This window comes from Tetrao urogallus (genome assembly GCF_951394365.1).
Source record: "Tetrao urogallus genome assembly, chromosome: 20".
Lineage (NCBI taxonomy): Eukaryota > Metazoa > Chordata > Aves > Galliformes > Phasianidae > Tetrao > Tetrao urogallus.
The window spans coordinates 1,087,462-1,103,937 of NC_136833.1; the positions used below are offsets into that span (position 1 = coordinate 1,087,462).

Consider the following 16,476-nt stretch of genomic DNA (forward strand, 5'->3'; position numbering starts at 1 on the left):
GTTTTTTGCCATACATTCTCCTCACCAATAGCCTCACAAAACCCATGGAGAGCATCTGGCGTGACAAGCAGTCCCTCAGCACCCTTGGCAAACGCAGCTGTTCCTTCCCTGCCATGATGAGGTGACAAATGACATCAGCATGAAGTCCAGGGACCGAGTGGAGGTGACAGTGATGACGTCCCCCTGAGAGCAGGGATGGGGTAAACGCTGCTGGGTCTCCAGCAGGGACTACAGGCCTCTGCTGTTGGCTGTATTTGGAGAAACAGCACCATCTATTTGCAGCACTATTTGATGTGTGCCTTTGCTTGCAGAGAACAAAATGCCTCCTGGCGGAGCCAGGTGCCTGTGACCCATACTGTGCTGCCCAGTGGGGAAGATGTCACCTCTGAGCTGCTGCCCAGACTTTGCTCTGAGTGTAGGGCAGGCAGTGGGAGCTGAGTGATGTGTGCACAGGCAGCAGAGGAGGAAGCAGGCACGAGAGGTCCACGAAGAGGTCAGACAGCTCTGCACTGGGGCCTTCATCAGATTTTTAGCCCTGCCCCTGCTCTCCTCCGCAGGGACATTGGGGCACCCATCCTGAGTTCCCCTCCTTCCCCAGCCGTACATCTCCCCATAGCAGCCTCAGAGCCCTTGGATAGCAGTAGGTTGTGTGCCCTTGCACCGCTCAGTGTCCTTGGCTTTCTGCAGAGCCTTTTTGGCAAGCCATGAGCCCAGAAAAGGTGTTGGCATCCCAAAATCCAGGGGGAGGAAAGCCAGCCAGCCTACCCATGGCTTTGCTCTGGCTGGGAAAGCTGCTCCCACCGCAGTCTGCCCCCAGGTGGGTGAGAGCAGTGTGCCAGGACCACCTCCCAGCTCTTCCTTTCCAGCTTTACCACAGACTTGGGGGGAATGAGAAAGCTCTGCTCTATTAAACCTGCTGGGAAAAGGAAAGGCATCAGAAGCTCCGGGGCAGCAATCGCTACTTCCTCTTGCTGCTTCTCATCCTGCTTTCTATCAGGCTCAGCCCCTGCTTCTTGATGTCCTCCCGGGTGGGAACCGGGTCGTGGTCTTCATCAACAAAATCAGAGGGAGCTGAGGGAGAAAGCAGGGAGGAGTGGGCTTAGGAGGTTGTGAGGCTTCCGCTGCCATGCCTGCATCCCCAGGGAGAGCTACCAATCTCAGGGGGTTGGTAGCATCTCCAGCACAGGTGCTGCCCGCTGGGTTTTCCCTTCTCAGCATCCCCTGACCCTAACCCTCATCCCCTGGCACCACAGTGGTTCATTCCTGACACTGCTGGGGCTTCCCATAGAGGGCTGGAGCCATGGGGTGCTGGTCACAGGTCCTGCTTTGATCATAAAAAGGTGGTAAGCAGCTGAAAACTCAACTCCTCCAAGTGTCCCACAGGAGGTGAGGCTTCATAGAGCCAAGCACTGGTTTGCTTTCCCACTCAGGTGATGCTGAAATCCCTTATTTGGCTGATGAAGACACACAGCAACCCCAACCCCTGCCCCAGAGCCGTTCTGCTTGCTTCCTAATAGGGTTCAGCACTCACCCACCCGCTCACCAGCTGCCTTTACTCTTCTCCAGTCCCAAAACCTACCCTCAAAGCCTTGCAGACAGACACAGTTCATGGGTTGGGGTCTGATGGGACAGAGGAAGGCAGCACAGGACACCCAGAAGTCCCACAGCCACTGCCCAGCCCTGGGCACATATCCCTGCTGTGCTCACTTACCTTGCACCCCTGAGCCTATATCCTCCAAGGGAATCTTCAGGTTCCATGGCTCTCTCGCAGTCGTTTTCTCCATTAAATTCCTGACCTTCACAAAAGTCTGTGAAAGACTTAGAATTAATCGCCGAAGGGAAGGCGGGTGTTAGGACATGAGGAGTGTCCCACCTTGATGTCCCTTGGGAAGAGGACACTCCACAGTGTCCAGCACTATCCTGCCCTTTCCCCAGGGTCACCTCCATTCTTCCAGCAGGGAGGACACCTTGGGTTGTGCCACAGAGCCACAAGTGGACCCCCAAAAACCAGAGCAAGGACAGAGCATCCAAGCACCTCATTGTCCTCATCAGGGCTGTAGCTGTGGGCAGGCAGGGAGCTCACGCGCTGGGCCAGGTGCTGCAGCTTCTGCCTGCAGTGCTGCAGCTTCTCATCCACCCCTTTGAACTCGACGGTGAGATCCTGCAGGTAGAGAGAAAGACAACCACGATGGGGACAGCGAGTTGCTTTGGGTGATGGTGGCTGCACCAAGTGCCACAGTGATGCACTGCAGCATTGAACGCTCATCCCCGGAGGTGTGCAAGGCCAGGCTGGATGGGGCCCTGGGCAGCCTGAGCTGGTGGAGGACACTCAGTCCACGGCAGGAGGGTTGGAACTGGATGGCCTTCGAGATCCCCTCCAACCCATCCTGTAAGAAATGATTCTTGCCATGGGTCTTGCACTGGGGAGAGGACACACGGTGGGGACAGGCAGGAGCAGTTGGTGGCACTGTGTCCCCAGCTCCTCTGCACACCCCATACCTGCTCAGGCACGTTGATGCCATGCAGACGGATGATGAGGTTGTCGATGCCGTTCTCAAACTGCAGCAGCAGCTCCTGGTTCCTCACATACTGGGCTCGTGCCTGCTCCAGCCGGGCCTCCTCCTGCTGCAGGCGCACCCGTAGCTCTGCCTCCAGCTTCCTGCAGCTGCCCAGACCCACACACGTCCCTCTGGGTGTCCACATGCAGACATACCCCAACGTGCTGTACAGGCTGCCCACATGGACCCAACACTATGGAGCAGAGTGGGCTCAAGGCCCAGTGATGCCACCTCGCAGAGCGGAATGGGAAGAAGGGTCCTGCACGTGCCCAGCAGTGTGCTGGGACTGGGCAGGCTGGGTTTGAGGGATATCTCCACATCACAGCTTCAGGACCTGCTGCCACCAAGGCTCTGCAGGACCTCATCCATCCCTCCTCGCCTTGCGTCCCTGCTGTCCCAGCTCTGGGTGCTCTGCTGGGAGGAGCACCCTACTGAACAAAGCTCCTGGTGCAGGAGGACCTATTGGGACATGGACATCCCCGTGCCCAGGTGATAGCAGAACGTGTCAATACTGCCCAGAGCATCTGCATCTGGCTGTGTCCTGAGCCCATGGCAGCACCTGATAGCACTTGGGGGCTGGTGGAACTTCAGCTTGGCGTGCTTCAGCTCCAGTTCCTGCAGCGTGTCCTTCAGTGCCCGCCGCTTCTCCTTGCAGGCTCTGATGTGCTGCTCCAGCTCTGCTGTGGACTTCTGCTGTGCCAGCAGCCTGCTGGTGATGTCCTGCCAAGGGACGGTGCAGGGGCTCAGCCACGAGGACAGAACCTCAGATGAGACCACGAGCAGAAGGCTCAGGTGCTGGCAGAAGAGTTTTGCCCAGGGTGGATTGTTCCCTTACCCAGACACGGGAGCACTGCACCGCAGCCTTGGCCTTCTCCACCTCCGCCGTCACAAAGGTCTCGTGCTCAATCTGTGACCTAGTGGCTTGTACCTGGGAGCCTGGGTGGGAGGAAGGGCACCAGGGGATGGAACCCTCCTCCTCCCTCCTCAAACCCGAGCCCTAACCCTGTGCACTGCCAAGTACTCACCCAGCGCTGAGTCCTGCATCAGCAGGGAGGGGAAGTCCACAGCCAGGTCATACCTGGCTTGCTGAAAGGACATCCATTGTCACCACTGTGCTGCTTGCACCCAGGGAGGGTGGTCCTGAGCTGCTGCCCTGCCCCAGCTGCCACCCACTCACCGCTCTTGAGTGCTTTTTGCTTGCCTCCTTGAGACACAGCCAGTCGGTTTGCACCTTCTGGGCAGACAGGATGCGGTGTCTGTGCTCCTCCTCTGCCAAGAATCGGGTTTCCAGCATGGCCAGGTCCTTCTGGAGCACAGCAGAGCCGGAGAGAAAGGAAAAGTCAAAGCTGGAAGGACCTTTGTGGGCCAGCTGGACTTCTGGGATGGCCAAAGCAGACTGCTGTGTAAAAGGGCTGTGTAGGAAAGCAGGAAGGACAGAGGGCACATAGGGCCCAGCCCAGGGCAGCTGACAGCCAGATACAGAGGAGCTATGAAGGCATCTGCATGCCATGGGCAATCCCAGCTTTTTGCTGAAATATATTTCTGCAATTTACTCCAGGAAGATGTACTAGCCTGGGCAAATGGGGCCATTCGTGCTAAGCCACTGTGGGGATTTGGGGCATTGGAGAAGGCCCCAAGGTGACGTGGGGCTGTTCTCACCTTGGTAATGTCACTGGCTCTGAGAGCACCCGAAGCCATCAGCTCCCTGTCCTGCACCTCCCTGTGGTACGCCCCAGCCATGGTGTACAGCAGCTCCAGATGCAGAAGCAGGTAGTCCAGCTCCTGCAGCACAGAGCCACTGCATGTCACCCACTGAGACGTGGGTCAAACAAACCTCTGTGAGACGCCCTCAGCAGAGGAGCAGCCCTATCACACAGTGGGGACAGTGAGGGGCAGCTCACCCTCTTCAGGACGTCCCGCAGTGCCAGGTACAGCGTGGTCACCTTCTGCCCGGCGTGGATTTTCATGTGCATCTTCTCAATGTTGTTCTCCAGCTGGCGAATCATCTACGGGATGGGACATGGGGTGACCCGGCGTGCTGAGCCTGGGCAGCGCTGGGATTGGGAAGGATCTGTGTACCTGCACTTGCTCCTGGTGCCTCTTGTCATCGATCCTGACATCCAGCAGCTGCTGCAGCTGCCATCGCAGTGCATCCCGAGCCTGGCTCCTCCGCTTCACCTCGTGCAGCAGCATGTTGCAGGCATTCACCCGGTCAAAGATGCTGCTCCGGAGCTTCTCTTGGGCCCCCTGGATGGGCATGCAGGAGCTCGCGGGCTGGACCTGCCTGAACCTCATTCCAGGGCAGAAGTCAGAGGCTTGGGGACTTGGGGACACTGGGACATGGTGAATCCCAGGCTGGGCTGAGTGTGGGAGAGCTTTGCCCCAAGCAGCAGAGCAAGGCAGAAGTGGGTGCTGATGGTTTTCCAGAGCCAGGACTCTGCAGGATGCAGAATGCAGACCCAGGACTGAGCGAGCATCAATTAAAATAAATTGATCGTGCCCCAGATACAGATGCTGGCAGCATGTGATGGCACTGCTCTGCCCTTGCAAGAGACCCCTGGGCAAAGCAAATCCTCTGGGATGCCCTGGCTCCTCCGGCATAGTCCATGGGCATCTAACCGGGCTGTGACCTTGGGACAGGCAGAGAGAGCATGCTGCTCCCCAGGGTGCAGCCCTGCAGGAGCCCAGCAGACAACGCAGGCAGGACAGCCATAGCTCTGCAGGGGAGCTGGTCAAAGAGCTGGAAGATATCTATACTGATGGCTCCTACAACACAACAAGCATTTCTCATGGGATGGGACCCATGCAAACCCTAGGTCTCACAGCACCAGCCCTGGGGGGGGATGCTGGTCCAAGGACTCCTGTGAGCACCTGTTCCCAGCTGCTGCCAGGCAGACCCTTCCTGTTACCTGCACAGTTTTGCCACACAAGTACTTCTGCGCTCTGCAAAACTCAGACATGATGCGCTGGTCATGCTGCAGGCAGGAGAGAGACAGAGAGATCAGTGTCTGTCAGGGCACCATCACTGCCTACTGCTGCTCTACACGGCTGGCGTTTGCTCCTGGAGGGACCCAGCAGAGGAGCAGGGGGGCATCTGTCAGGAATGGCAGGTACCTTCTGGGCAGTGTCCAGTGCATGGATGTCCTCCCGCAACGTCCCGTGCAGCCGGGAAAGCAGATCTTTGTTCTGCCTACGCTTTTCCTCAGACAACTGCCTGGAAAACTTTTTTCCTTGCTCTGCACGATGTTAAGGAGCCGTTAGTGCCACACCACCCACTGCTGCTGCCCCGCGTTAAACACGAGTCCCCTCCTCCGCCCCAGAGGCTTGGGAAATGGGGAAAGGACAGTGGCCAGGCAGAGACATGGGACACTGGGCCAAATGCTGCTTCCCTAGTGCCTAGGCCCCACTGAGCCCCAGTGGCAGCCTGATGCCCTCTTTCTCCAGTCACTGCGCCCACGGGAACAGGAAGCCGCTGCAGATTCTGTCTCCTGTGGGACTGTCACCCATTTCGTTTGAGCGCCACACTGGAGACCAATGTCCAAAGCCACCACGGTCACTACCCCTCAACCAGTGCACGCATTCCTGCACCCCAGTGCCCCCACGGATTCAGCTCTGCACGGGCTGTCCCTGCAGTGCAGTGTAAGAGCAGCACCTTGCAAGGCAATGATGTTGCGCAGCTCCTGGATCTGCTGGTTCATGTCTGCCCTGCGGCCCTGCATGGTGCCAGCAGTCCTGCCTGCGGATTCAGTGCGTGCGACAGTTGCTGCAGCCCCCGTCTGTTGGAAGCAGTCTGTGACCTCAAACAGAACCAGCACCACGGCTCCTCCAGGCGCTGCACGCCCTGCGCCGGCCTTCTGGCACCCCCTGCTTGCTCACTGCCCCAACAGCTCCAGCACAGCACTCACAGCCCCTTCCCCTCCGCTTCTGCAGGGCGCAGAGCAACCTCTAAGCAATTACTGAGCTCTGACAAGCAAGGACGCAGACTGAGACCACGCTCACCACCCAGTCACCATGACTACGGCAGTTCCAACCTGCCCAGCGCCACCAGGAACCAGGGCACACCCAGAAGGATGGGCTGCTTTACTGTAGGGGCATCTCAGCACTGTACAGAGGATGGCTTGGGACCATCAGATCAGGAAAGATGAGTTATTACCTGCTAATTGTTCACTGCATTCTTCTTGTCCCCCCGCCCCCCTTGATTCAGCTCCCATCTCTCCCTCGTGAGAAATTCAGTCTGTGTGACAATTTTTTGTCTCACCTCAAAGCTGCCTGCGCAACAGAGATGACTGTTATGATCTGTGTATCTTTGGAAATCCCTGTTAATTAGCCCTGGAACCGTTACGCTCCTTCTTGAAACGGGCAAAAGTCAAAAATGGAAAGAACAGCTGCCAATACTGGTATTTATTTTGATGCTTACCATCCATTCTTGCTGAAATACAAACATGACAAGAAATGCGAGCATGTTTATAAATAAAATCAAGCTCCCTCTACCAGAGAAAATCCTCAGCATTTGATGTGTAGAAAAAGACTATATGGAAACTGACTTCCTAGCACCAAGCTCATAAATCAGCTTAGATTACGTTTCTGTAACTCGAGGTCCTTAACCTGCAGCCATCCTCTCGCACTCTAAGAGCATAAAACCCAAAGAAATTACACAACTGTGAAATCAAATCAACCAACACGACGCTGCATGAGGTTCTTGCTCAGCGTCTCTTTTGCAGATTTATGGATTACATCTTAATTCCAAGTGCCAGGGACAGGTTACATAGCAGCATTTCCATCCTTTTCATAAAGAATGCACAAGAAGACAGGCTGTTAAGGGCTTGCACACATGGGGAAAGTTGCCTGCCTATCCACACAGGTCCAGATCTCCACGTTTAAACTCTGTCCACCTCACAAATACATCAATTACACCCCTAAACTTTCCTAGGCAGCGTTTAAGCAGGACAGCAAGCTGTCCTGGGGGCAACAGAAAGCATTTTAAAACTGATCAAATGGTTCAAGAATCTCCACCTCACTACCCTTCAGCAAAACGCAGGCTCCACATTGGCAAGTCATCCCAAAACTGCTGAGGAAATTAAATCCAATCTTGTACAAGCTCACATTCACAGGCTGCAATTTCAAAAATGAAGCCCCTCACTGAGGATCTAGGCTCCTTCTCATCTGACATTTCCAATCTTTCTCTGGTTGACTTCAACTCTCCCCACATCAACTCACAGCATCTGTCAGAGGTACAAAGGAAAAGGTCACGTGAAGAGTACAAACCAGAGCTCCGTTTAATTGTCATAGAAAAGGTAAATTACCAGCAAGGAATGAACAGAGCACAGATTCATTTGAAGCAGAGATCCAGAGGTCGGCCAGCTCGCAAATCCCAACTCCTGTGTATTATCAGCATGAAAACAGGCTCATGAATACCAAAGGCTCCCCTGAAACTCCTGCAGGCTCAGCCTTCAGACACACAGGGCTGTGTACCAGGTATTTTCTTATTGTATTTTTAGTATCTTTCCAGCTTCTGTCCTCTTTTCCCCCTCTTGTTTGAGATTCCCAATTGAAACTTGAAAGCACTCGTTTGGCACAGCTGAAAGAAGCCTTCACAAAGCCAAGCAGAGTGCTGGGCCTCGGGAGCCGGCTGGAAATGCTGTGCTAGAAAGAAGCATAGAAAGCCACAGGATAAAGGACAGCTACCACGAGGGAAGGAGGGCCCAACAAAAGCCTGTCTGGCACAACAGCCAGAGGCCACTGCCTGGGAGAGATCCGCTTCATTTCATCCCATGAATGACAACAGCTCAGAAATGCAGCCTATGCCTTCAGCCTCCAAACGCAGCACTGCAGCCAGGGGCAGCTCCTATGCTACAACAAAAATAGTCTTTTCTTTCTGTATCTGTAATACATAAATAGATGATAATTATTATTTCTTTTTTTCCTCATCAATGTAGCTAAATATATTTTATGAATAAATTATTTGGAGAACGTTTTTTCTAAGTTAGCAAGTACTGTTATACCCAGTGATAGGAAATACACAAGAACGGTCCTTTAAATTACTGTAATCATTAAGCAGCCAATTATGGGTGTCTACATCAGTTTTCATGCTGCCAAGAGATCAGCAGACACGACCCACGCTTTGCACTTGCCTGAAAGTGAAAACGTGTCTCTCTTTCCCTCTCCCCACATCCAAACCCCCCTGTGCAGCCTTCCACTCAGCACTGACAGCTCAAAGCAAACGTGTTTGGCACCCTATCAGTCAAACACCCTCCATCAGCAACCCTTAACATTCACCAAAGCTGAACTCCCTATCGAGTCTTAATTCTCATTAGTGCAACTCTGACACCAAAGGTTCCTACAGGCAAATCACCTGTAAACCAAGTGGAAAACGATTAAAAAAATAAAAAACACCAAACCACCGCATGGAAAAAACCCAAAGGGTTCCTATGTGTCAGAAGGTATTTGGCAGGAGAAACAAAACAAGAAGGCTTAACAGAAAGGAGTGGCTAATGCCAGTTGTTTGCAGTGCTCCAGAAGGGTTTTTTTGTTATTCAGGGCTTTTTTTTGTTATTCAAGCTTTTCATCTCCTTCCTCCACATCTTTCAGACTGAGCACTTCCAGCGTTCCCTTCCCTTTGGTCTCAGATCGGATCAGCTCGTCAATCTCTCTGAAGCAGCCCGGGTCAATAAGGCACACCTGAAATACACCACAGACCATCAGTCAAGCAATAGTATTTGATTCTCATCAATTTCTCAAGGCCTTTTTAAATTTTCCTTTAAAAACTGTTATTGTTCAGTTACTAAGAAGGACTTGGTTACTTTGAAGAGTTGATAAGCAATCTGTATCAAGTCATCTTCACAAAAGCTTTCAGTTCCAGCACAGTCAGGATTCAGGACACTTGGACAGTTAGGTTTCTAAATTCTTAACTGTTTTTTACCAATACCAAATTTGCTGTACCACAAATTGCTTTTAAAAAGCTAACTATTGCCAAAACACAGGCCAGAACCACCAAATAATTAACAGGAAAATTCCATATATGCAGAGAAACTCATCAACGTGACAGGATAATGACTGCTAAGGGAAACTACACTGTGCTTCTCCTCAACCTGAACCAGCCACGTCTGTGCCACAAAACGACTTCCAATCTCTGTGTACAGAGAACTACCAGAGATCTCTGGTAGCCTTGCAGTTTATCTGAACAACTTCCCCACATTAATTCTACACTGCACAGGTGAAATCACATATGAAAGCCAAGATCTGCTTTATCACTTACAATTTCTAACTGATCATGAAAGTCTTCGTTCTCAATAACTTTAATCAGTGGCTTGAGCTTCTCTTTCAGTTTTTTCCCCTCCTTTACCGGAAGAATAAATCGTAACCTCATGTGAGCACGTTCAATTTGCATGGTCTCCTTTAACTGTCTGATCACTTCCAGTGCCTGCAGAGACATTCAGAAAAGGATAAAGAGCATTTAAACGCCACAGAGATCAAAACTTGTCATTTACATCACCATCAGAATTTGCTCCTACTCATCATTCAGCTTCCAGCCAGTTGAGAAACCCTTGTGACAGCTTTGAACCACAGGGCTTTTTTACTCCTGCGAGAACATCCATAGCAAAACTTCACTTGAAGGCAACACCTCTGAGTGCAAGCTGATTTTTAGGGAATACCAACCTGCTGCTTCGTGCTCTTGTTTGGTTTGACAGAGTAGTGAATATCCTTCATGGCTCTTTCTATAAGGATTACAGTGTATGGCCTCTTTGTCTCAGGGTTCACACATTTGTCAGCCACAATAGTTGCAATGTCCCTAAACATCTGCTCCAGCTGTGTTTGTCGCTCTTTGTCTGATACCTGCAACTCCCCTTTTGACAGAATCTGTAGAGTTAATTAAAAATAAAGAGGTTAATAAATGCCAAACATTTGAGTAAAAAGCCTAACGTGTTAAATTTAACAACTGCTGGAAAGTTTTGGTTAGACACCAAGAGCAGAAAAAGAATAAGTGTATCAACCATGACACACAGTGGTGGAAAGACGTCAGGGGAAAAACCCACAGCAGCAGCACTATCCGGCTGCTACGAGCTCTCCCTGAAGCCTCATCCTCTCCAGGCTGAACAAGCCCAACTCCCTCAGCCTGTGTGCATAGGAGCGATGCCCCAGCCCTCTGAGCATCCTTGCAGCTCATCTGTGTCTGCAGAGAACAGTGCATGAAAGCAGTACAGAATAATCACAACTCTCATCTAAGAGACGTATAAATTTAACATTACACCAAAGAGCTCCATCTTTCAACAGATAAATCATTCTTCTGCATACATCAACACTTCACTCTACGAAAGCTTTCCAGTAACACACCAACCCACCAGGTCTGCACGCCACGCATATCTCCAAGCTTTTATAAACATACTGCAAAGTGCACAGAACCTACCACTTTACAGATTTCTGTTTGGTCATCTGTTCCAAACGCCCGGACCAGATCTTCCTTCTTTGCTACCTGGCCTTTAGAAACATTGACAAACACTGTGTGGGTCTGCAGGACCTCATCAATATCCTTCTCCCTAGTGAAGGAAAGCAGCATTACAAAGGGCTGTGGGGTGACAACGAGCTTGGGGTGGAGAGGAATGAATCCTATTGCTAAGGGCTGAGACAGTGGCCCTGGGGCACTGCTGCCAAGGTTGCGGGGGGCAGCTGGGTTGAGGCAGCCGGCTGAGGCAATCCCTGGGCTTCTTCAGATCCACAGCTGCGTCCCGCAGGCACCTTCCTTCTGCAAACTGAGAGCCTTTTCCCCTCGCATCTGAGTCCCACGGAGGCCTCCCTCCCACAAATTACCCCACTGGGGGTTGGACCCTCTGCCCTCCCACCCCCCTCTCAGGGCCCCCTACAGCAGGGTACCATGGGGTTGGCTGCTGGGAGGGGGGTTGTCTCCTTTTCTAGAGATATTCAAGATCCATCTGGACAGTTCTCTGTACAGCCTGCTGCAGGGAACAGTGCAGTGGGGTAATGAGTTACGGGCTGGGCTCCTTTAGAGGGGTGTGCTTGGGGTAACTGGCGGAAAGGTGATTAGTGTGTATGTAGGGGACCCTGAGAGGGGGGTGGGAGGGCAGAGGGTCCAACCCCCAGTGGGGTAATTAGGGGTGGGTGGAGGGACTGACCTCCCTCCCACAGCCGATCCCACGGGAGCCGCCCCCTCCCTTAAACTTGAACCCACCGCGGACTCCCAACCTCCCAGTCTTCACCGGGGGCTTTCCCTTCCCCTCAACGCATGCCTCTCACTGGCGGCTTCCCCTTTCAAACCGGGATTCCCCCCACAAAGCCGGCCCTCCCCCTCCAAACAGGGCCCCACGGAGGCCTTCCCCTCCACACCGGTCCCACCGCAGGCTCCCCCTCTCGCAGCCAGGCCCCACGCGAAGCCTCCCCCCCCCCCCCCCCCCCAGCCGGGCTTTCAAGGCACTCACGCTCCGCTGCGCCAGCCCATGACTTTATTACGGTAACAGGCGATCTCGAAGCGCTTTCCGGCGCGCCGTGCCCGCACCACGGCCACATTGGTGAGGCGGATCTGGTTGGTGGGGGTGAAGATGGACATGGCGGCGGCTTGGCCGGGCTGCGCCCCCGCGTCACTCACGGCGTTTGGGGGGTGGGACTTCCGGTCAGTGCATCTTTTCATTGGTCGCTCTGTCCACAGTCCCCGCCTACCCGCGCACAGGAAAAAGCCGTCCGATGGGAAACGGGAGAGCGCGGCGGGGCCGGAAGGGAATGGAGGTGGCACATGGCGGGCGGTGGGTGCGCGGGGCTGGAGTAATTAACTAATTGTGTGGGTGCAGTGGGGTAATGAGTTACGGGCTGGGCTCCTTTAGAGGGGTGTGCTTGGGGTAACTGGTGGAAAGGTGATTAGTGTGTGTGTAGGGGGCCCTGAGAGGGGGGTGGGAGGGCAGAGGGTCCAACCCCCAGTGGGGTAATTAGGGGTGGGTGGAGGGACTGACCTCGGAGGGAGGTGGGGGCGTAGATAGGGGCATAGGTGTAGGCATAGGGTCTCCTCATGGGGTTCATGGGTGCGTTGGGTTATGGGAATGGCAGAGCTGCACAGTGGGGCAGTTATTGCAGTATAACTTCAGTGGGGAAGTGTGGGACTGAGGCACGGTGCTTACGAGCAGGAGGTGCCCCGGCTGGGATCCTCATCCAGAGTTGTGAGGGTGAAGCGATGGTGAACTTTCCAGTTGCTATGAAATACTCAATCTCTGAGCCTGTGAACAAAAAACAAAAACCAGAATCGTGGGAGGGCTGCAGGCAGCTGCAGGGTGCCACGATCTGTTTCTCATGCAATAGGTGTTGCAAGTGAGCCTTATTCAGGCTCTTGATTTTTATTCCTATGCAGTAAGTAATTGCAGGGGTTGCACAAACAGCACTCCTGGCTGCAAGATCATGTAGTTGAAATTTAGCGTGAGAGAGCCATAGCCATGGGGTTGGCTGCTGGGAGGGGGGGTGTATCTCCTTTTCTAGAGATATTCAAGATCCATCTGGACAATTCTCTGTACAGCCTGCTGCAGGGAACAGATATGGGGTTGAATTAGGGGAGCTCCTCAGGTCTCATTTGACCCTTACAATTCTATGGTTCAAGTCAGTTCATAACAGTATCAATAGCTATGAATTAAACCTCACCTATACTGCCTGGGAAAGCACTTGAGTTTGAATCTAGACTTCAGTCTGTTTTTTAAACTCTATCAAGCCTGTTAGAAGAAGCGTAGTGCCTTGCATGTGCAAGGTCTCTGTTCTGCAGCAGGCTCTCTCAGGATGATTCCCCTCCTTGGAATGTCATTTCCCATCTGCAGAGATCTACATTTGTTGGTTCTGTGTGAAATGAAGGCCGGGAAACTCCAGCTGATGTTTCACAGGGATGTTTTAGGCAGTAGCACTGTACGAATGTTTTCTGCTTTTCTTTGGATCAGAACCTGTCCTAGATCAGAAAAAAAACCAGTATTTCCATATGATAGCCTAAAATGTTTGCTTGGGTAGGTAGATGGAACTGCATATGCGCTGCTGGGAAGGTGGAGGTTTTTCTTTCAGTAGTGGTGGTGTCTTCAGCTGAGAGCTGTTTTCTGCAGAGCCTGAGAATAGCTGATGGCATGAGTTTGTGGGAGTAGTATGGTTTTCTTGTTCTAATTTCGTTCTGCTTCTGCTACATATGTGATTTATTCCAGGTTTAGATGTCTCAATGGATACGTGGAATTTTCTCTACACTTGCCTGGTGTCCTTATGGCTGCACAGAATTTACATCTATTCTGTTATGGCTTTTGGGATCAGCCTTTGGATTGCCATTCAGTTCTTCACTACCAAAGCCAAGAGGAAGGTAACTGAGTGGTTAAGTACATTCCTCTGAGAAGAACCCAAAATCTGTGTGTGGAAAGGAGTAGTAGTTACAAATGAAGGTGACTGCTGTGTCCCAGTTGTAGCTTATTTGAAGTTACAACCCCCTGTGTGGATTGTATTGAGTGTGGATAACTACAACACATTTGTTCCTCTCATGGCAGAGCAGATCTCAGCTGAGAGCTTCTCACTTTGCTGCAGAGAAGTGCCAGCCTGAGTAGCTCAGTCACAAAGCAAGTTGCTCTGTTTGTGCCCAGTGCATCAGGTTAGTCTTTCTGGTGACCTTAGTGGAAAGACTGAACTGGTTTTAGGATGGGAGTGTTGTTAGCTCATTCAGAATGTTAAAGCCTCCTTATATGCTGGAGCGAAGCTCTGTTGCATGAGGTGGGAGGAATTACTTCTTGGGTTCTGCCAGATCCAGCTGTTGCTCTGGGGTGTGAGATGAGTTTGCAGAGTGGCCTAGTTCAATTAAGTAGTCAGTTAGGCTTTTTTTTTCCTATGAGAGTATAAGAAGCTAGAATACTTTTATTATTGCATTTGCTTAATGCTGAGAAGCTGGATGCTGGCTTTGTATTTTAAATGCTTTTGGGCAAGTAGGCCGAATGACACTTTGAAAAGGGATTGAATGAGACACAATGTTCTTTTGTTTTTTGTTTTTTTTTTTTCCATAGGATGAAAATTCCAATGGGAATCCAGTGTCTTCTGAGGTAGCAGAAGGCAAACTAGTCAATGGATATGCTGCTCTGCAGCCAAAGGAGATCTATGTTGCTGGAGTGAAGATTTTCTATGGGTCTCAGACTGGCACAGCACAGGTATAAGTTACTGCTTTTTCACCTCTGAAATTGAGATTCGAGTATGTTGTTTGCCTCGAAGACACTGAGCTATGTAAAAATCTGAAAGCTTATTGGAAAGCTCATTAGGAAGTAGTGCCTGATGTGAAAGCTGACTCAAAACTACAAAACAGGAAGACAACTGTTCTCTTTGTAAGCAGGGCATGTAGTAGAGAGGTTAATTGTTGAGCTTAGGACTTGCTCTTAAAATATACTCTTAATTTGCTAGCAGATATTTCCTGTAGACAGAAGTGCTGTTCTGGGTACTTAGTCAAAAATGCTAATTTGCATGTATGTAAAATTATTAGCTATTAGCCTTTATGTAAATTCTCAGTGTGTTTCACTTTTTAAATATAAGTATTAGAGGTGCAGTGTCCAATTTTGAAGTGTCTGTACTGTGGGAAATCTTATGATTGGGCACACAGAGTTTCCTTGACACTCGCTGTAGCTGGGTTTGTCATTGATAACTTTCTGCCTTTAACTTTTTAGAGATTTGCAAAGGGTTTGGCTGAAGCTGTTACTTGCCTTAATTTGCCTGTGGAAGTCATTAACATGGGAGAGTATGATCCTGATGATTGCCTAGCAGAGGAGGTAGGTACTTAGTTACCTACAAGCTTTTCTGGAGATTGAGGCTCTTTTCCTCTTGCAGTTTCTCTTGTCCTGGAAGTCTCTAGAGCTGTGTGTGTGACTGCTTTCTGTTTGATGTAGGAAAGCACAGCTCATCAGTCCTCACCACTGATCTTGAAAGTTACTGTAAAACATCGTGTAGAATATGCTGATACTGACCCTGGTTTTGTGTGAGCTGGTTCTGCAGCTCTGGCAGGGCTACACCTGAAAGATTGAACACCAGAATGAATGGATTGTGAGACCTCCATAGCCTTCAAAGCCTGAAGTGAGAGAATTCCTTGGAGGCACGCTTATACTGAGTAATCCTTGATAGATTTTTCATCTGTAAATATTGATCGTTGCCTCTTGAATGTGTGGGAGATGTTATCACTGCAAGAGTTTGTTCAAGAAGCTGCTGATTGGGTAGGGAAGGTGGATGTCAAGTTTTGCTGTCGTGTTTTTTTGGGTCCCTAAGGAGCACAGCTTGATATTTCTAGGCTAATTTGGGGAGGCTTTGCATAGAGGATAGGCACTCACCACTGCTGAGGTCGCTACCTGCAGCATTTCCAATCCAACTACAATTAACAACAACAACAAAAAAAAACCCTGACTCCTTCAATTCTGTGTATTATTAGTGCTTGTCCTGACGTAAAGTGCTTTGAGAACTGCAGTTATCTTTCCTGTCCTGTTCTCTTTATTATACAACAGACAACCAGCAGGAACATCTGTGTGTTCCTGGTAGCTACGTACACAGATGGGCAGCCGACTGAGAGTGCAGCCTGGTTCTGCAAGTGGTTGGAAGAGACTGCAAATGACTTCCGCTTTGGCAAAACGTATCTGAAGGGCCTGAGATATGCTGTGTTTGGCTTGGGAAACTCAGTTTATGTTGATCATTACAACACGGTCAGTGTATTCCCATTCTCTTTCTTGTCTGCTCCTCTGAATGGCTAAATCTTCCTGACTGCAGTAACCCTCAGTGGCACTAGTGGGTGGTTAGGGTTGGTATTGTTCTGAGAATACACTGGTGTGTGAGCTGGTAAGGATTTGAAAGTGTGAGAAGTCAGCTTTTATTTCAGCCTTTGTGTGGACTTGGTAGGAATTGGGTTTAGGCCACAGGCAGTGCAGCTTTGAAACAGGTGTGCTGC

The 16,476-nt window shown here is 51.1% G+C and overlaps 3 protein-coding genes across 3 annotated transcripts in view; 1 reads left to right on the plus strand and 2 right to left on the minus strand.

The window, feature by feature from the left end:
* Positions 1-958: 958 nt before the first annotated feature.
* Positions 959-6,277, minus strand: CCDC183 (coiled-coil domain containing 183; the record flags this gene model as incomplete). Its single annotated transcript, XM_079545126.1, has 14 exons — positions 959-1,071; positions 1,712-1,808; positions 2,036-2,161; positions 2,500-2,665; positions 3,118-3,278; positions 3,394-3,494; positions 3,584-3,644; positions 3,736-3,864; positions 4,218-4,340; positions 4,460-4,564; positions 4,638-4,805; positions 5,468-5,533; positions 5,673-5,794; positions 6,211-6,277. 14 exons carry the CDS (start codon positions 6,275-6,277, stop codon positions 959-961), a joined length of 1,605 nt encoding a protein of 534 aa, XP_079401252.1.
* A 2,830-nt stretch (positions 6,278-9,107) lies between these two features.
* On the minus strand, positions 9,108-12,117 carry SBDS (SBDS ribosome maturation factor; the record flags this gene model as incomplete). Its single annotated transcript, XM_079545298.1, has 5 exons — positions 9,108-9,236; positions 9,814-9,978; positions 10,215-10,415; positions 10,963-11,092; positions 11,990-12,117. The coding sequence occupies 5 exons, from the start codon at positions 12,115-12,117 to the stop codon at positions 9,108-9,110; spliced, it is 753 nt and encodes a 250-aa protein (XP_079401424.1).
* Positions 12,118-13,743: 1,626 nt separating this feature from the next.
* Positions 13,744-16,476, plus strand: part of LOC306954074 (S-adenosyl-L-methionine-dependent tRNA 4-demethylwyosine synthase TYW1-like) — a gene marked incomplete at both ends in the record, with an annotated part of 75,253 nt that continues 72,520 nt past the window's right edge. Inside the window, 4 exons of the mRNA XM_079545132.1 lie at positions 13,744-13,878; positions 14,567-14,707; positions 15,215-15,316; positions 16,040-16,234. Coding sequence (XP_079401258.1) covers positions 13,744-13,878; positions 14,567-14,707; positions 15,215-15,316; positions 16,040-16,234 — 573 coding nt within the window. The remainder of the gene's footprint in view (positions 13,879-14,566; positions 14,708-15,214; positions 15,317-16,039; positions 16,235-16,476) is intronic.